The sequence below is a fragment of the Epargyreus clarus genome, unplaced genomic scaffold (assembly GCF_041222505.1).
Source record: "Epargyreus clarus isolate Ecla_fem2 unplaced genomic scaffold, WU_Ecla_fem_2.2 ptg000008l, whole genome shotgun sequence".
Taxonomy (NCBI): Eukaryota; Metazoa; Arthropoda; class Insecta; order Lepidoptera; family Hesperiidae; genus Epargyreus; species Epargyreus clarus.
The window spans coordinates 10,291,630-10,313,506 of record NW_027332216.1 but is presented as its reverse complement, the minus strand read 5'-3'; the positions used below and the strand labels follow the sequence as shown (position 1 = coordinate 10,313,506).

Genomic DNA, 21,877 nt, shown 5'->3' with positions numbered 1-21,877 from the left:
ATATTCTGCACATTTTGATAAAAAAATATTTTAGTGTTGTCATACAAGAAATAACAATTTTTATAAATAGTTATTTTTGTATGTAATATTTCAAGCTTTTGTCTCCTTATTATGTCTTTAAAATGTATGGCTTATAGACAAAAAAATCACGACCCAAATTCTTGGTATTTTGCAAATATTAACTCATATCTTTTCCAAACAGCTCCAATCAGAATTAATAAAACTTCAATATAGGGGAAAAAATGTAAAAAAATTTTGCACGCAAAACTAAAGAAGACAACCGTTCCGCGAGCTGCTTTAGCAGCGAGCGCACACAAGCGATATCTAGTTATTATATATACAGGGTGAATCTCCATAAAGTGCACATATTGAAACAGGTAAAATTAAACCGCATTTTGTCGACAAAAAATATAAAAAAAATTATTAAAAAATTTTTTTTTGGGTTTTACGACCTTTTGAAGTTTTTTTTTTGGAATTGTGCACCTAAAGTAAATAAATCGCTATAACTTTTGAACTAAAAGAGTTATCATGTTCAAACAAAAATTACAATGAATGCCAATTATAGGCCGTACTGATCCATGAAAAAAAAAAACAAAAAAGTTTATCTTCCCAAAAAAAAATAGTCAGATTAGTGTGAAGAAAGCAATTTTTTTAGGTTAAATTTCAGTAATCGTGAATTTCCTCAAAATAATCTAGGCTATTTATTTTATTTTTATTATTTAATGTAATTCTACGTCGTATTAGCTTTCAAACACTAAAAAAAGCATGCCTCTAACTTAAGTATAAAGTTTCCTACGAGCGCTTAAACAAAGGCAGTTCTTAAGGGTGTTGGTAATAAATAACATTTTTAATACAAACTAGTGTTTTTTTTTAATTATTAAAGATTTATTTTATTACTGTTTTATCACTTTAATATCGTCAAAAATAAGAAACTACCATGAATTTACCATTGAAACATATTTTTGATAGTTTCCTTTGTTTATATTTTGGACATCTAATTATGGGTCGGACTATACCAGTTTTATTAGGGCGCACGTGCGTCGCGTCTTTTTTGAAACGTTCCTAGCAAACTTTATACTTGAGTTAGAGGCGTGGTTTTTTTAGTGTTTGAAAGCTAATACGACGTAGAATTGCATTAAATAATAATAAAAAAATAAAATGCCTAGATTATTTTGAGGAAATTGATGATTACTGAAAATTTTACCTAAAAAAAGTACTTTTTTGCACTAATCTGACATTTTTTTCCTGGGAAGATGATTTTTTTTTGTTTTTTTTTTCATGGATCAGTACGGCCTATCATTGGCAATCATTGTTATTTTTGTTTGAACCTGATAACCCTCTTAGTTTAAAAGTTATAGCGATTTATTTACTCCAGGTGCACAATTCCCAAAAAAAAATTCAAAAGGTCGTAAAACCCAAAAAAAAAATTTTTTAATTTTTTTAATATTTTTTTTGTCGACAAAATGCGGTTTAATTTTACCTGTTTCAATATGTGCACTTTATGGAGATTCACCCTGTATAATCCTGTAAGGAATGACATGCGTTCTCCATGTTGCCGTCTAGGAGCGACTTTGTTGTCTATGGCGGGTTTTCTCCTCTCCCCCCCGAGGCAAAGGGAAAAATATGAGATGCCATAGATTCAAGATGGCGGCCGATTTAAAATTTTTAACTTTTTTATTTATTGACTTTATCCTGATGTTTGTTTCTTTTTCGAATAATATTCAGGTGGGTGTTACGATGAAATTGGAAAAAAATGAAAAACCAAGATGGCCGCCGAGATATTTGAGTTTGAAATTTTTCAATTTTCGAGGTGTTTTTGGGAGGTCGTATCTCTTGGGATTTTTAATATTTTGTTGCCATTTTTTTTTAATTTTCTCGGATATATCCTCAATTTTGCCAAATCGGATTTATTTTTTTTTTCAACAAGATGGCGGGTCGTCTGTTAGGCGATTTGTAAAATGTATGAAAAAAACAGATTTTTTGAAGTAAAATATTCGGAGGTTGGCAACGTTTGAGCGATTTGCTTCGTTCGGGGCGGTCATGGGGCTCGGTCCGAGGTGTTGCCAGGTTTGAGTTTTTTTCTCCCCACTCTTACAAATTTTCAAACTTTTCATTCAAAAATATGAAAAGTAGAAGGAGAAATATTTTTGATGAAAATTTTTCACTGGAATATTTTTTTTGGCTGTCGTAATGACATTTGACCATTTTCGTCGATGTCGACTGGCAACACTGGCCGCAGGAATTTTTTTTCAGTTTTACGAAAAATCGACTTCCTCGACCTGAAGGAGTGGTGGGGGGTGGGTTTGATGTATGAGTGGAATTTTTTATTTGCCTCCGTGTCTATGGGAAAAATCTGAAACTTTCAAAATTCAAGATGGCGGCCGAGCTGGATTGGGCAACATTTTTTTTTATTTTGCACCTATCCAAGATCGATATCGTTTCCGGCTAACTTGAGGGCGACTGATACGATGAAATTAGAAAAAGTTGAAAAAACAAGATGGCCGCCGAGATACTTGAGTTTGAAATTTTTCATTTTTCGAGGTGTGTTTGCGGGGTGGCACTGATGTATTTTTTTTAAGATTTTTTTTATTTTTTTCGTTTTTTTTCTCGGATATATGCTCAATTTTACCAAATCGGATTTATTTATTTTTTTAACCAGATGGCGGATCGTTGGTCAGGCAATTTGTAAAATGTATGAAAAAACGCATTTTTTGAATTGAAATATTTTGAGGGTGGCAACATTTCAGCGAATCGCCTTGTATGGGGCGGTTGTGGAGCGTGACTTGAAGTGTTGCCAGGTTTAGGATTTTTTTTCTTCGTTCATACTTTTTTTGGAACTTTCCATTCAAAAATGTAAAAAGTAGAAGGAGAAACATTTTTAATGAAAATATTTTACATGGGTATTTGTCAGAGGGGTCGTAATGACATTTGACCATTTTCATCCAAATTAACTGGCAACACTGGGAGCTAGATTTTTTTTTTCACTTTTTTGACATTTCGAGTAGCCCAGCCTAAACTATTGGTGGGGGGTAGTAATAATGTATGAGATATTTTTTCGGTAAATAATGGTGGTTATGGGAAAAATGGGAAACATACAAAATTCAAGATGGCGGCCCTCCTGCGATTTTCAACTTTTTTTTTATTCTGCGCGCCTACCTGAGATTGGTGTCATTTTCGGCTAATTGTGGGACGACTGTTACGATAAAATTAGAAAAAATTGGAAAAACAAGATGGCCGCCGAGATATTTGAGTTTGAAATCTTTCATTTTTCGAGGTGTGTTTGTGGGGCCGTAGCGTGATGGTTTTAATAATATTTTTTCGACATTTTTATTTTATTGGCCGGAGTTTATCCTCAATTTTATCATATGGCAGTGTCATATTTTTTTAACCAGATGGCGGACCTTGTATCAGCCATTTTGTAAAATGTACGAAAAACTGCATTTTTCGAAGTGAAATATTTTGAGGTTGGCAACATTTGAGCGAGTCGCTTTGTATTGAGCGGTTATGGAGCTCGGCTCGAAGTGTTGCCAGGTAAAGTTTTTTTTTCACCTTTCATACATTTTTTGGAACTTTTCATTCAAAAATGTGAAAAGTAGAAGGAGAAATATTTTTAATTAAATTTTTTCACAGGACTATTTTTTATGGGTGCCATAATGACATTTGACCATTTTCGTCTTAATCGACTGGCAACACTGGGATACAGATTTTTTTTTCACGATTTTCACTTTTTGAGTACTTGGGCGGAAACCGTAGACAGAGCATATAAGTAATGTATGGGAGATATTTTTTATTTCAAATGGACCCTATGTAAAAAATCGAAAATCCAATGTTGCCATATACAAAAAAAATGTTTTCATACAAATGCATTTTCTACAGGATTATCGAAGATTTCAAGCTGTTGCCACCATTTGACGTCATTTTTTTGTATGAGGCGCTTAATGGCACTTATAGACTGTACCAATGTGTAAAAAAATATTTCAGTGTTGCGATATAAAAAATAATAATTTTCATACAAGTGCATTTTTGTGTGCCATATTTCAAGCTGTTGTTTCCTTCTGAGGTCATTCCAATGTATGAAGCGTTTGTGTATATTAACAGTTAAGACATTTGGGTAAAAAAATATCAGTGTTCCCATACAAAAAATAATAATTTTCATACATATGCATTTTTGTATGTAATATTTCAAGCTTTTGTGTATTTTTGACAACCTTATAATGTATGACGCGATTGTAGGTACTAATAGACTTCACATTTAGATAACAAAATATTTAAGTGTTGCCATACAAAAAATAATAATCTTCATACATATGTACTTTTGTATGTAATATTTGAAGCTGTTGTCTTGTATTGATGCCATTAAAATGTATGAGGCATTGGTAGATACTAATAATCTGCACATTTTGGTAAAAAAATATTTTAGTGTTGCCATACAAAAAATAATAATTTTCATACATTTGTGTTTTTGTATGTGGTGTTTCGGGCTGTTGTCTCCCTTTAAAGACCACCACCGCCATGCCCAGGATCACTAAATGTCAGTTTTCTGTATGAGGCGTTTTATGGTGCTTATAGACTGTATAAATTGGTGAGAAAATATTTCAGTGTTGCCATATAAAAAATAATAATTTTCATACAAGTGCATTTTTGTATGCCATATTTCAAGCTGTTGCTTCCTTCTGAGGTCATTCCAATGTATGAAGCGTTTGTAGATATTAACAGTTAAGACATTTGGGTAAAAGAATATTTCAGTGTTCCCATACAAAAAATAATAATTTTCATACATATGCATTTTTGTATGTAATATTTCAAGCTTTACTATATTTTTGCCAACCTTATAATGTATAACGCGATTGTGGGTACTAATAGACTTTACCTTTTGGTAAAAAAATATTTTAGTGCTGCCATACAAAAAATAATAATTTTCATATGTATGTATTTTTATATGCAATATTTCAAGCTGTTGTCTTGTATTGATATCATTAGAACGTATGAAAGGTTTAGAGGTACTAATATTCTGCAGATTTCGAGAAAAAAAATATTTTAGTGTTGCCATACAAAAAATAATAATTTTCATACATTTGTATTTTTGGATGTAAACTTTGAGGCTGTTGTTTCCCTTTAATGACCGGCACCATTTGACGTATTTTTTCTGTATGTGGCGTTTAGTAGTACATATATACTGTACAAAATTGTGGAAAAATATTTCAGTGTTGTCATACAAAAAAAATACATGTGCATTTTTGTATGTAATATTTCAAGCTGCTGCCTCCTTCTGACTTCATTCTAATTAATGAGGTGTTTGTCGATTCTAACAGTTTGAATATTATGGTGAAAAATTATATCAGTATTGTCATACAAAAGTTCATATGCATGTATTTTTGTATGTTATATTTCAAACGTGTATTCTTTTGATATCATTACAAAGTATGAGGTGTTTGTGGGTATTTATAGTCTAAAAAAAAACATTTTGTTAAAAAAATATATCAAAATTGTCATACAAAAAAAATTTCATACATATGCATTTTTGTATGCAATGTTTCAGGCTCTTCTCTCACTTTAATGACCACCACCACGATGACCGGCACCATTTTACATTTTTTCTTAGTATTTATTGTAAGGTCACATTTATTATTATACCTTACTGCGTTAGTTCAACATTATAAAAATAAATTAAATTAAAATTAATTTAAAATCTTTCACTCGAAAAATAATGCTGGCCATATATTTAATTGGCTGTAACGCTGTACTCGTGATTTTAAAAAAAAACTAAAGGGTTTATGGCGGGAAACGGCAGATGTCAAGGACGATGTTTGTGGAGGTCTTGGAATGAAATAAAAATAACTAGCTTGATTCAAGCCTTTCATTGGAGACACCCCTAACAATTTAGCCAGTGGGATCGCCTGCGTAAAACTGCGTAAGTTAATTTATTGGATATATTTAAATACAACAAATTGAGAATCCATACAAATGTTGGTTGGTACAGATTGTCTTAAGTTTGCTATCTGAGTTTATTAAATAGGCATGTAGTAGCCTAGCCGGCCGTTTTACAGGACTTTGATTGGGTCAAATATTTATGTTTTCATTTTACCTTATTTTGATATAAATCATAAGAACACTATATTACAAGTTCTTACTTACACAGTCGAGATATAAAATGGCAGTACCGTTGTTATGAGCAAATGTTATATTTGTTTAGAAGAACTTTAATGTTATAAGGCAACTTTTGCAGGCTTCAAATTATTAATATTTTGTCATACATTTAACACTTAACGTTTCGGAGTATGTGTTAAATATTTATACGTATATTACGAATAATTATAACAGTCCTATATTAGTACTAGGGCTTATTGTGTTGATAATATTCGAAAGTAATTATTGATTTTTAAAGTTATCGATGTTATATTGTTTAACATTATATTATCCGTATAATAATAATAAAGGGATTAGGTTATTGAAATTTTGTTCTATTTGCGTTATTCCTAAGTGTCCATTACGTTACTAACAATTGGAAAAGTATGGTTACAGCTTGTACTTACATAGTTACATTTTTAAATAAAATTAACTGCAAGTTTTATTTTTGTTTTCATGTTTATATTGGATCAAACAATGGAGAATACCTGCGGTCTTTGGAATGTAATAATAATGGACTGGGTATTCAACACTAAAGTATTTAAATCACTTGTTACCATTTCGGAGGAGAAGAATTCATAGTCAGAGTTCATAGAAGAGTCATAAGATATGAAAGAAGAAAAGCGAGACAAATTGTTTAAATTATTTGGAGAGAAGTAATGGTTATCGATTACAGGGTTTATAAGTATAAGTATATTTTGAAATTTATTTATGAGTCGTTTAAAAAGGTACATATATGATTCAATCTTAATTAGCTAACTTATTGGTATGTTAAGAAAGCAATAACTGGTTTGAAATTATTTATGACTTGAGTTTTTGAGTATTCTATTTATTTGAGTTAAATTGTTTGTATGTGTTCAATTGTTTGTGGCTTACGTTACCTATATGAATTTTACTCGTGATTTTTTTTTTGGAGTGTAGCCCTACCATGCACATAGTGGGAAGGGACGTAAGATGTTAGATTCTCTTCTTACGTAATTATTTATAATTATTTATTAACAGACACAGAGAAACAGATTTTGTGGATGTTGTATGTACTCAAGTAAAGGATATAAAATGTAATAATCTTCTACATTTTTGTGAGTTATTAAAGAGGGTTAATATATAAGATTTACTTAAGAAGGGCCATAATCTATGATGTATATTTGGACATTTTCATGATGCCGTAATGACATTTGACCATTTTCGTATTAATCAACTGGCAATACTGGCATACAGATTTTTTTTCATGATTTTCACTTTTTGAATAGTTGAGGGAGACCCGTTGAAAAAAGGATAAACTTTTTACTTAAAATGATCGTCACGTAAAAAATACAATATCCAATGTTGCCATAATCAAAAGAAATGTTTTCATACAAATGCATTTTCAACGGGACTATCGAATGTTTCATACTGTTTCCACCATTTGACGTCATTTTTTTATGAGGCGCTTAATGGTACTTAGGTATATACTGTACCAATGTGTGAAAAAATATTTCAGTGTTGCCATACGAAAAAAATATGCACTATGCATATGTAATCTCTTTTTTTGGGAAGCGTATATGCTGTAAACATCATATTTTTAACTCATTGTTACTTTAAAAAGCTATAATCCGATGAATTTATTTTTTTTACGCGAAAAAAATGCTGTAAGTTGTGGCATAAACAAAATTAATATTAAAATAAAAAGACGTTTTTAGGGATCTGGTCTAAAACTAAAACATTTTAAAATCTTACTTTATTTTTTATTGCAGGTAATGAAAATGTAATTCTTTAACGTTTTAAATATGATTGAAATGACTTAAGAAAAAAATCGTACATTATACGTAATACATAATTTTAAATAATTTTCACTTAAACGTTATAATTAAACTTTTCTGATTTTTCAACGCCTCAACTCAACTCATAAAACCTTTCATCTCATCATTGATTAATTTGTCTCTTACGTTAACACTCTTCTTATACATCAACATTTTCCTCGTCTGTTTCTTCTAAACAATATTTTTACTGTAGTACAAGGCTTTATCAGTCCTCCTGATGGTAAGTGGCTACTGTCTGGACTGTATGTTCGTCTGCTACTCCTATATTACATAAAAAGGTACCTATAATACTTCCCTCAAGATACACCTTTTTTTGTTGACAAGAGGGGAAACCTTCAAAAGGTACCCTATGCCGTGGGAGCGACACGGGGTTATGTGAGATTCTTACCGCACTAAAACCCCCCCGGTAGTTATCCTCGGCGCTGCATAGAGGACTTCGGGATCTCCAAAGGAACGCAACCGGAGTCTTCTTAGCGGGTTGCCCCATCGGGCTCTGCCCAGGTGAGCATGACGCTCACCACTCGGTGTGGCGTGCACGACGGTATGCAACCACACATACTGCCGTCCTTTCCTGGGTAGTTGCCCGGGTGGCTCCAGCTCTCACTTTTGCCACCCGCAATTCCGGAAGCCCCTTTTAGTCGCCCCGTAAGACAGGCAGAGGATACCCTATTCTGGTCCCAGAACTACGGGAACAGATGGGCGTTATCTACGCCCACGGCGACTCCTCCACCGAGCTGTACGCTCCCTAGCTCGCTCGGCTTCTTCCTACGTGGACATGACAATGTCGCAGGTGATCATGCTATATCTTGGAGCTATCCAACGATGGCGCTGGAGACAGGTCCGGTGCCACTTTTGACACGAGGATCTGCCGCTGAGACTCCCACGCTGGGCAGTACTGCAGCGTGTGCTATGCGGAATCCTCGTAAGGCCGTCATCTCCCTCTATCCTGTTTAGATGCTCATCGAAACGGCCATGTCCAGTGAGTATCTGGGTCAACCGGTATATTGCATGACCTTTCGCGAAGAGCCAAACCCGAAAGTTCAATACGATAGCATTGACCACCCGTTGGCGTATGTTACGTGGTCGAAATAGGCGATGATGCTAGCAACCTCCAGATACAGGTACAACATACAGATACCCTATACAGGGTGAATTTTTCAAATAGGCCTTCAGGGCTAAATCCGAAACTATAAGGATTTGCGAAAAATGCTGAAAGGAGTTACGAGGCCGATTTTGATAAAAACTAAAACTGCATCATTCGGTTTTTAAAATATCTTCTTCCTTAGCCGAGAATCGAACGAGTTCATTTTGGAAAATAATTAATTTATATATTATTTCACTATCTGATAGTGTCGCTTATAATGATCAAATTCTGGGAAGTATCTAATGTTATGTGACAAATTAAAATAAAAGGAAAATTTTGAATAAAATACATATGTTTTTCGTATATTGGCATACTAATCCTTAAAGATTATACATAACATATGACTTATGTATAATTCTTAGAAGTATACATAAGTCATAACATTGAATAATTTGTTGGTTAATCAACTAATTCTTCGATGTTATGACCGTGACATACGGCTTAGTACGACTAACTAATAGGTTGGCAACTAAGTTTATTTTAGGATTTATATTTTAAATAAAAATAGATAATTTATTAATACGTACATTTTTATTTTTTATTTTTTACAACTTCGTTTCAACGTTACATATGATTTTTTTATATCTTTTTGTTAAGTAATCATTAGGATTTTACTTACTTGAAAAAGTCATTCTCCCAAATTGTCAATTTTACATTTGTATTAAACGAAACTCCGCGCAGAGCAAGTTGAAAATCTATTACAATGGTCCTAAAAATAACCTTAACTAAGTCAAACATAAAAATATAAATTCTAGAAGAACAAAACGTCCGCTTCTGAATGATTTGAAATATTAGACCAAAAACATTGTTAATACGCGAGATGTTTAAATTAATGAATAGCGGGAACTTAACTGCCAAATTAATATGAAAAAATATGTATATTCTTAAAATTTACGCCTTTCCTTTAGTTTGTTATTTATCATTACTTCCCAGAATTTGATATTCCAGAATTCCCAGAATTGAATTTGACGTGAAGTTCAAAATACAGTCTAGATTGTTACAGGTTATATAGATTCGATGGTCCGATATAATAACGAAAGTCGAATAGGTAAAGTAAATCCTTTAGTTTAGAAAAACAGTGGTTGTGGATATCCAATAACATTAAAACTTTTAATTTTTAAAACAATATTTTTTTAGGTTTTCACCAGACCTTATATGTTAACATCTGGAACCAGCAGCTGAACGTATATTCAAAAGAACGAAAACGTTTGAGGAGACAAATAACATTACGTGGCGGTCACCCATCCATGTACTGCCCACCCTGCACAAATTTAACCTACTCAACCCTGTTAATATACAATTATTTTCAACTTAATAAAAGTAAATTATTTGTGCTTGCGCATATATTCAATATTAAACTCCTTAATCCTGATGATACAGGGATACCACCTGTCTATTCGGCCATTTAGTCCACCTGATGGTGGGTGGCTATTACCTATGGACGTCTGTAATCAACCTCAGATAGGATTATATATTCCTACCTGGAATCGGTCACAGATGCGCCGCTACCCCTGAGGACTAAGCTGGAACGTCTCGGAAACGTATGTCTCCCTTACCTACACCCTTCAAACCAGAACACAGCAGCGCTTAACACTGCTGTTATGAGGTTTAACCACAAAATGCTCTACCACCTTCAATCACTATATATATTTGAATCATGATAAAAAATAATCTTTTACTTTTGTAACATTAGTACAGAAAATATAGTAGGTATGTAGAATTTGTTAGGTTAGGTTAGGTTAGAATATGAAAGAAAATATAAAACAAGTCATTTAATTAAATAATCAAAAATACGAATGCACTAAAAAGGCTTAAATACAACTTTTTTAAAACGTGTTACTATTTCGCGAAAAAAAAATCACAATTTATGCTCCATAAAATATATAACTTCAGTAATTCAAAGTTCCAGACATTATTTTACCCCTTTATGGATAGAATTTCATTATTTTTATCCAGCAAGCCAGATACAAAATTTCATAGTGTTCGCTTCAAAATTGACGGTTGTTCAAATGAACTTTCAACTCCTATTTCACCCTCTACGGGGTTGATTTTTAGGGAGGGGATAAATGGGTATGTCCTTGTTCCTATCCAGGAAGTTAAATACTAAATTTTATAGTAGTTGCTTCAAAGTTAAAGGATTTCAAAAAAACTGACATGGCCTATTTTACCCTCTTAGGGGTAGAATTTTCAAAAGGCCTTTCTTAGTACTTATTTACGCTACGTAGAGAACCTATATAGGTGGCGATACCTAAGTAGGTGAAGTCCCTGGCGAAGAATACAGTTACCCAGGGTGAGGACATGTTGGCGGTATCACTTGATATGGCCAACATCTTCCCCCCGGAGAAGATTGTCGGGGACTACTTATTTAGGCGTATGGTCGAATACCCTGGCCAAGACTGGTGGTGTCGGCGGGAAATGTCGTGCGGAGTTCCACAGGGTTTGATGCTGAGTCCTCGGAATATCGGCTAAAACTGAGTGCTGCAAAGAGCTCCCCTTCCCTAATGATTGCCTGTAGCGGAAACCTTGGGGATGCTTTCCTGCGCGTCACCGCCAGTACGGTATTCATAGTGGGCCGCATACGGCGGTTGTGTTTAAAAATCTTAAAAATTCGGGGCTGTGCTTCATGGCGATCATGGCGATGCTTCATGGCATGGCCCTCGAAAGGCGCCGCCCCAGGATGCTCATATCGTCGTCTCTGGAATTCGTATCGACGTGAGGCCGTTGCGGACATATCTGAGATTCATCCTGGATAGCCGGCCAAATGTCGGACCCCGCTTTGGATGGACCCCTCAGCGCCTAAGGTCGGCGGCGACCTTGGGTAGATTTTCATGTGAGGCAGCCTACGTGTTGGCGGGAAGTTTGCCCTGGGATTTGGGAGCGAAGACCTTTGCGTTGCTACGTTAGTAGTGCGAGGAAGCACACCGATACTGGCCGCCCGCCAGTGCGACAGGAACTGCAGAGACACAGAGCTGAGCTGCACCAATGGGTTACCGAGACGTGGAACTCAAGGTTGGTGCGTCCTAGCGCCGTCCTGAGGACTATTGAGGCAATTCGTCCGTTATTGAAGTAGTGCTAAGGTAAGCGCGAGGGCGTCCTGTCTTTCCGTCGGACACACGTACTTTAGGTATATGGTTGTTTCTGGAATTATCTGTGCCGGATCGGGCGGGTGTCGATGGCCAGGTGCCATCACTGTGACAATTGCCTCGAAGAGACGGCCCGGCTAACGTTTTCTCGTGACTCGCCTCTGAACGTCCAGAGGAACGCCGCGGAGTTTTAGTTGGTAAGAGTCTGACGTACCCCTTCTGTTCAACCGATCTTCTGATCTAATATGCAAGAATCCTCATGGATGTTCTTCTTTATTTATATTCTAAACAAAGACTGTAATTATAATATTCAATTTATACCTAAAATCCTACTACTGTAACTGAGCAGGGACTAAAATTCTCGGAGCGCGACAACGCTGTAACCCGTGCTGTGTTTAAATGTTCTGATAATGAATTTAGTGTAATAGGCGCAGTACAATAAAACGAAGGATTTTTACAGGGTTACTGCATTTTAAGGTCGGAAAAAACATTTCATTAAAATTTTCTACGCTGTAAATGAATTTAAAATGCTCTTAGAGCTACGAGTGTTAGATCATTCAACACAGAAAAAAATCTGATTCCAAATATGTATATAACGTATTTCCAGATTTTTTGGAGTAACGGCAATAACGCATTCCTGGGTCGATATGAACTATTTTATGTAATATTTCAAGTTGCTGTATATTTTTGAACGCCTTATAATGTATGACGCGTTTGTATGTACTGATAGACTACACATTTTGGTAAAAAAATATTTTAGTGTTGCCATGCAAAAAATAGCAAGTTTTATAAATACGTACTTTTGTATGTAATATTTCAAGCTATTGTCTCCTTATTATGTTTTTAAAATGTATGGCTTATAGACAAAAAAAAATCAGGACCCAAATTCTTGGTATTTTGCAAATATTAACTCATATCCTTTACCCCGAAAATTAACAAATTTTCGATAAATATAGAGAAACAAAAATTATAAAAAATCTTGCACGCAAAACTAAACAAGACATTTCCCCGCGAGCTGCTTGCAGCTCGCGCACCCACGCGATACCTAGTATATACTATAAGTTTGCGTAGGATATTGCCATTAGAATGCCATTTAGAATGCTGTGTGGTTCGACTCCACCGCCACACCTATTTCTGCCTAATAACAGCAGTGTTAACCTCTACCGTGTGGCAAGGAAGACATACTTTTCCGAGACGTTCCAACTTAGTCCTCAGGCGTAGTGGAGCATCTGTGGCCGACCATAGGTAGGAAACTAATCTTATCTGGGGTTTATAAAAGATCTCCATGGGCGGTAGTAGCCACTTATCGTGCTCGTCTGTTATTCCTATTTTATAAAAATATTTCTCTTATATCGCAGACTTTGTTACTTCAATGCTATTTAAAATCGTACGAATGGTTTAGGTTTTCATCGATAACTAGGTAGTGCCGCAATGTAGATCTACGACATGCTTAATGTCCTTGTTAATTCTTAACTATGAGGGAACTTAGCTCACTAGATGGGAATACTTCGGACACTAAGACTATGTGTTAGCTACGAGTTAGGGGACTCGAGACAAGTTTGGACACTGAGTAATGTATTAGCAGGTGTATTTCCCCGGAAACCTAGAGCTGATGGTAGTTTTTAGTTGTAAAGCAATGGTTTAGAACGCTTTATTAAGTGATCTTTGTGAATTAAGGATAGATTAAGACTCATGTTTGTTATCGATCTTCGGTAGGGGTCGTAATTAGGCTGATCTTGGCTAGGGTCACAACAAACTGGATGTCCAACTGATAGTGAATTATACGTTTGTTTAATAGCTTAAGCGATGATATGGTAGCTTACGCAACAAGCACTTGAGCAGTAGTAGATTTAACGATAAAGCTCCCTATCCTATTCTATTGCGTGAGGTAGTTGCGGATACCACTGTTTTGTCTCTTGAGCTAATTGTCGTTTACTTAAACCCGTGGCAAATCCTTGATTTCATTCAAATTTCCTGTCAAGAGTCATTTATTTACGTATGTGTATAGATGCACAAACTACTAAATAGTCGCCGACCAGTTTCAAGGCTAGTAAGACTACCAGTTGCTCAAGCGTTAGTAGCTTCGTATTACCCCGGGAAGGACGGCGGTATGTGTGGTCGCACATCTTCGTAATCACCAGATGTTGTGGGAAGAGCGAACGCTCCCCCAGGGCAGAGCCTGGTCCAGGCATCGCGCTCGGAGGACTCCGGTTGTGTTCCGTCCGGGATCCCGGAGTTCTCGATCAAGCGCTGAGGACGGCCACCGGGCGGGTTTTAGTGCGGTAAAAATCCCACATAACCCGGCGTCGCTGCCACGTAGTCGGGTACCTTTTGCAGGTTTCCCCCTCGAAAAGAAAGAAAAATAAAAGTAGCTTCGTATTACAGCGGTCAGCTAAGTGCCGTTGTGTAAGTAACTTATTTGTCCAACTACGCAACGGTAATCCGGGTCCATGGTTCGCGGTGAACAGTCCGAACGGGCAGAGGCCGTATGCAAATTCCGGTTAAGGTCACACCCATTATGCTCCGGCCTATCCTACTTACGAAATAGGTCACGGTGGCTTAGTGCTTTCGAGTGACAAAAAGTACTTGGCTCGTTACGTTCGGTTTGTCACATTAAGTGTATATCAGTATACAAAGACTACAAAAAGACAGCTAAAGACTGCATAGTTGCAGCACATTAAAAATGTCCATTCTTTTCGTTTAGTCGGTAGTTGTTTGTTTCAATGCCTGTACCTTGAATACATACTTCTCTTTTCTTTTTCAATACCGTAGTTTTCAGATCTTGATTAAAATGTTATTTTTATACTATTACGATCTGAATATTCGTTATATATTTTTTGTTTTGAACTATTAACGTAACTTCAACGGACAGGATTTGGTTTCATGATATAATTTACTGGAATATTCGTGCTGGGAAAATAAAATTTAGCATATAAGTGGCACTTATCCTCATAACCAGGCATGGAACAGGGATTCTGTCTGAAGCCGAAAACAGATGTATTGCTATCATTGAGGACTACGTTGGAACTCCTCGGATAAATATACATATCAGCCGTATACATAAGTATGCAGCAGCGCTTAAAACTGTTAGTTTTAGACAGAAATAGTTGTGGCGGTGCCTCCGGAATCAAACCACAAAGGGTTCAAAAATATATTAGAACACATCTATGGTCCTCTATAATTTAGACGTCATTTGGTTAAGGTCAGATCCATTGTCCCCGAGTAATCCCAGTTAGAAAGTAGGTCACGCTGGCATTAGTCTGAAGTGACAAAAATTGTACCTATTTGTTTGTAGTCAAGTGTAACTGGAACGCTTTTTGTGAAGATTTACTTTTGAGATTTCGTTACCCGGATTAAACTTCGTTTGTGACTTTTAACACATTTATCAGTGCTTGGATGTATTTCCGTAACATTTCGATGAGTAATTTTTTTTTGGTTTTTATTCTTTAATCATGAATTGATGAACACGTGAAAAAAAAATAGAATTGACCAATATTCTTGTTGCTGTAATTAAAGTTCTAGGAGCGATTTTGGCCGCGGAAAATGTATATAAAAATGTATTTTGATCTTAGTCGTAGCGGGTTTTATTGAGTGTTTATTTTTGGATAATAGGGTTCAATTTTATAATACAATTTAAAGCAATTTTATTTTTGAGTGATTTACAAATTTTGCATTCCTTTTTAATATCGAACATTCAAAATGAAGTGTCTAAACTTTTATAAACATCCAATGAGAGTTACAACACATATAATATTTATCGTCCGTAAAAACTTTTCAGAATTCGCTCGAATACTTGGAATAAAAATTCAATTTCAATATTACAGATTTCAATATCAGGCGTTCAAATAAACAGATGTCTGCGAAAGTTGTGGTGGAGCGGTATTTTCTTCGTCATTGTCGACTCAGTTAACACAGACAGTGGGGAATTTTATAATAAATAAATATTTATTTACTAGCACTAGAGTAAGTTAACAATATTCTTGCTGCAGTGACGAAAGTTCCAGATTTATTCCTGGTTGAAGCAAAAATTTGCAATTAAAAATGTTTCTTAGATATTAGTAGTACCCGTTTCTAATTAGTGTTTATGTATGTCATCAAAGAATACATTTTTCTAATGTGATTTTAATTAATAATTCTTCTGTCAAAAAATCGAACTATGACGATATCAAAATAAATTAAAGGTGTAAATAAAAGCATGTTAAAAATAAATGCATTGTATTTATATTTGTAAAATTAAATGTCGTTACAATTGACTATTCAGTTTTTTAAAACTCATATTGCGCCATTTTAGTTTAGTGGCGCTGTATGAGCGAATTCGTAAACGTTGAAGGTTTTCGAGCAAACGTAAAAACTTATACTAAGGGTACGGATGTCTGCAAAAGTTGTGGTGAAGCGGTATTTTCTACGTCAATGTCGACTCAGTTAACACTGACAGCTGAACGGGGAATTTTATACTGACTGAAATATTTAATTTATTTTTAAGTCAGCACTGGAGTAACGGTTTTATTTGGCTGTTGGTATTCATTTAGATAATCCTTCCAATTTGAAAAGTTCGAAGTTTTTGTTCTATTTGTGTGAAAGTGGTGGAGCTAAAAATAGGGTAGGTACCATTGCCTATTCTGTATAACATATTCTATAACAATAGTAGAGTGACAATATTTTGGCTTAGTTCAAAAGAGTTCCTTAATCTCCAGGATAGCATCACAATAGTGATTCAGTTTAGATAGAACAAATACTCATTTGAGATTGAATATCAAAGGGCAATGACCTTAATGGGTAATTGTTTTCAGAAGTCACGTGATTAAGTCCAATTTATAATTATTAAGTAAAAATTACTCAGGCGTCATTGAGTATAATATAATACAATAACATATGAATATGAAAATATTCCAGTGGACTTTTGGCATCATCGAGGTGTACTCGTATATAGAATTCAAAAATATATGAATTGATACTTTCTACTGGACGTATTTTGATACCTAGTAAAAAATCAGAGCAAAATATTTTATTAATATACAATACAACATATTTATTTGATTCCAGAATCGAAAGACAGACGCATTGATAAAATACCCATTCGACGTCTCTATCAGCTATTTCTAAATGAAACTGAATAATAAAATGGCACGATAAATAAAATCCAATTCCAATACAGATACACAAACTTAGTTCGAAAACTCTAGCGGAGAATTGCTCGCGCGATGTCGAGTCACTTAACACGGCTAGACAGACACGAGGAATATGAGGGCGATATATTTGACGGATTCAATTTGTTTGTTTTTTGTATTTGTGTTATTTGTTTAGTTATAAATAGTATTGCGATAAATTTAAGGTGGTAGAAACCTTTGTGGTTCGACCGCGTACCTATTTCTACCTAATAACAGCAGTGTTAGGCGCTGCTGTGTTCCGTTTTGAAGGGTGTGGTAAGGAGACAGACTTTTCCGAGGCGCTGATTACAGATGTCCATGGGCGGCAGTATCCACTTACCATCAGGAGGACTGCATGCTCGTCTGCTACTCTTATATTATAAAAAAAAATAGAAATAGGGTTGGTGGAGCTTGCCTTTTTTGTATTTCGGAGTTTCGTTATTTCGTACTTCTCCTTAACCTTGGGAGGAAAAAAACATAAACAATACCTTTCCGGTATAATATCAGTCATATAAATCAAATCTTTTCATTTGCCAAATAAAAGGATTTAACCGAGAAAAATAACGTGAACGCAGTCGGAATTTCAAATATTTCGGTTTTATCCGCACCACGTCAGCCTTAACCGCACGGTATCGTACTTGAAATGCCAATACTGCGTTGTGATGAAGGCTCGTTTTATTCAAATAGCGTTATCGCAATGCAAGGGTATTTTCCATGATTTTCATAATAGTGATGGGAGTCGGGAGAAGGTTTTATGATTTTTGCTTTCTGTTTTCCGTATTGATATCTCTAGAGCTTAACATGCGTATTCTTTACGTTATAAATGGATATTGCTTACAATTCTGTACTAAGAAAAAAGTGGAATGATTTTTCTAAGTACTTAAATAGCTTCTTTTATTTTGTTATTTTTATAATATCGAGGTAGCAAACTAGAATGCAATATATTTGGTGGTAAGATACTATTACCCAGATAAAATCCTACTTGAGGTTGATCACAGATGCGTAAACCCTTAAGTATTAAGGACTTAGATGGAACGTCTCGGAGAATTGTCTTCCTTTCTACATAAGTTTAAAGTACGAGTAAGACGTTATATGTCAAAGACACATGTATGTACACGTAGACCGATGTCACAACAAATACGGAAACAGATTGGTGCGACGTGTAGAAGTCGAAAGCGGAGTCGCGAACTGAAGACGGTCGCGGCAGCTGTTAAGTTACGAGTTGACGTAACTATGAATTGTAGCGGGTCAGTTTGCACAAATATTTTGTAAATAAATCTCGTTACAAGTTACGTAAGACTCTACTATTTAGTTTTATTTAGACTTTTTGACATTGATTTTGGTAACGTTACACGTGTTTTGGATATCAACACGATATACACAATTGTTCAGATAATATATTTTAAGTTATGTTTCACATTAAAAAAGTGTGAAGTAGGTATTATTTTGACCGAAACGAAAATTTAAGTCATATTATTCGCAACAAACGATATTCATTTCTTAAAATTAGATCAAAACGCGCGACTACTCGTAGGACAAATTTCGTTGACGACGAATACTCTATAGAAGAAATATAGGCCGATGTTACAACAAATACGGAAAACAGATTGGTGCGACGTGTAGAAGTCGATACCGGAGTCGCGAACTGAAGACGGTCGCGGCAGCTGTTAAGTTACGAGTTGACGTAACTATGAATTGTAGCGGGTCAGTTTGCACAAATATTTTATTAATAAATCTCGATACAAGTTACGTAAGGCCCACGCTTACTATTTTGTTTTATCCTGACTATATAGGTACTATGGACGTCAGTAAAGATTCTCTAGTTGCTATCAACAACCTTCCTAGTAAGCTAGTGTTTATAAGGCTAGTATTTACTTCCAAAAAAATGTCAAGTTTGTAGGTATTTATGGTTTTGTCGAGGACTAAACTTGTTTCGTTAACCGTTGGAAACTGAAGGAAACAGGAAGGAATTTTATATTTAGGAAAGAAGTAATTAAAGTTCTTTTCCGTTAAATAAAAAAAATATTGTTATATAATTGTCAAAAAATATTATTTTAACATCTCGCTTATACATAGTTAATACGTTCTCTGTCACTGTGGCACATAAGGTAGTATTTGGCGTATGTTATGACATGTTCCGGAAACAGATAGCCCCGACGTGGAGGCTCAATCGACAAGTCTCAAACACTGTTGAAGACGGTTCGCGACAGCTGTTGTGTCTACGACTTCGCCTAAATATACTCGTACTAGAGAACTAGCAGAAATATTCTTTGTATATTGTGAATAAAAGTATATAAATTTTGTCTTAAAAGATGTGCTTATATGAGATGATATCTTCACGGACATGAAGGCTACATAATATATGTACACGTAGGTACGAGTACACGCAGTGGTTGCTGGGTTCGATCTCTGGCCAAACAATTATCTCGATGATTAATTATTTTTTTGATGTGAAACATCTATAGCCGCACGTAAAACCGATTTCTGGCGTGGCGACGCATGCCGTGGCGACGCGCCACCACGCTATACGATGGTATATATATATACAGTCTATATGCAGTAGTGTGTACGGTGTGGCGACGCGTCGCCATGCGCAATCGACTTGAAATAAATTCGTAAATTTTTGTATTTAATGAAAATAAATTTTTATTCAATAAATAGTCATCGTTACCTGGAAAAAATCGTAATATTTTATTTTATCATTATGACATATTTAATTCCTATCACAATATGTTCTTTTCTGCATATTACTTTTACAAAATAATGTCGATGTTTCACATCTGCCAGGCGTCCCGTGACGGCTCACATTGTTTTTTGTTATAGGTTTTGGTGTTTGTGTATTGTGTTCATGGCACCCACAGGAAAAATACTAGTGTAGGGAAATTAGTGTAGAATATAATGATTAATATAACAATTGAGTGATCATTATCAACCCAAATTTAGTTTCGTTTTTTCGTTTCTTTTATCATCAGATTATGTGATAATTAATTTCCGAAACATACATCACCACGAAATTATAAAAACATGTCTGGTTTTTACAAATTGGGACTCTTAAAATGAGATATCAAAATTCGTTATTCGTTCTCACGGCTTAAGTTAATTTCGAGATATTTAATAAAATGCTTTTTATTTAAAGCAGACGTGGATCGTAACTACTTCTACACGTAATTAGTTGGATGTAGTTTTGAATGTAGCTATGGTAATTGGTTTTGAAATTAATTATTGTAGTAGCAATTAAAATAGTAAGTACTTTTTGTAATGATTATACTTTATTGAGGCATTCCAGGTTAGTCCTCAGGGGCCCTCCTATGCGGCCCATTAGTGGCCGAACTCAGATAGGAATCTAATCTTAGCTGGGGTTGATTGCTGATATCCATGGGAGGCATTCATCATCAACCCATTACTGTCCCACTGCTGGGCACGGGTCTCCTCTCAGAATGAGAAGGATTAGGCCATAGTCCACCGCGCTGGCCAAGTGCGTATTGGTAGATTTCACATACCTTTAAGATTTTTATCTCTCAGGTATGCAGGTTTCCTCACGATGTTTTCCTTCACCGTTTAAGCAAGTGATAATTAATTTCTAATACGCACATAAATTTGAAAATCAGAGGTGCGTGCCTGGGATTTGAACCTCGGACCCCTCGATCGAGAGGCCGCGTTTCTTAACCACTAGGCTATCACTGCCACTGGGAGGCATTATCCACTTACAATCTGAATGCATGCTCGTCTGCTACCCTTATATTATAAACTAATTGGCCAAGAGCGAATCGAACTCGCTGGAGCGTTCCGTACCACAAAAAATAATAATTTTTTTTAGTATTTGTTTTCATAGGAGTCATAAAAGTGAATGCATTGTGACAATTCAAACTGTCTATCTATTACACTTCAGATAAAGCGAATAGTATCGAAAAACAGCGGTTTCTTGTATAGCGACCCCCATTTATTTTCAAGATTTTTTTACTATTTGCTGATAAAGTTGCTGTTATAAAATTTTCGATTTAGAGTTCTGTGACAGACAGACAGACAGCAGATGCTTAGTAATAGAATTCCGCTTTTACCTTGTGGGCATGTAACCCTAAAAAACACCTGTATTTTTAGTATACCTATACTAAAAGTGTATTTATTTCCAGTATGTATGGAGCGTCAGGCGCGGCACCGAGGGAGGCGCGGGGGCGTGCGCGGGAGCGGCCCGACGTGCTCCCCGCGCCGGCGCCGCTCGAGCCCGTCGCCGCTCTCCCACCGCCCCCGGTGAAGGACAGCGTCGCGAGACTCACTCTCATCGGGCTCTCTTATGTTGTTACTGTGAGTATTGTTTAAAAAAAACTATAATAGGATAGTAAACTGCAGTATTTGACTGATGGTTACTAGGGTATGGATGTTGCCAGAATAAATTCAGTCTCTTCCAAATTTTGTTCGTTTATGCTAAGGCATTACGGTGGTATTTTGTAGGGACCATATTTTTAAGATAGTTATATTTAGGAGGTGACGTGAAACCAAAAGCTGTGTATTATGATATTAAGAGAGTTATATGTAACTCTCAAAGGAGAAGCGACACTACCAATGTTTATGATTTTTCAA

General features: G+C 35.5%; 1 protein-coding gene across 1 annotated transcript in view; it reads left to right on the top strand.

Moving 5' to 3' along the window:
• The window catches only part of rho-5 (rhomboid-5), a 240,369-nt gene that overhangs the window by 174,846 nt on the left and 43,646 nt on the right, over nt 1-21,877 (top strand). Inside the window, exon 3 of the mRNA XM_073075970.1 lies at nt 21,430-21,601. Within this exon, the coding sequence (XP_072932071.1) occupies nt 21,430-21,601 (172 nt within the window). The remainder of the gene's footprint in view (nt 1-21,429; nt 21,602-21,877) is intronic.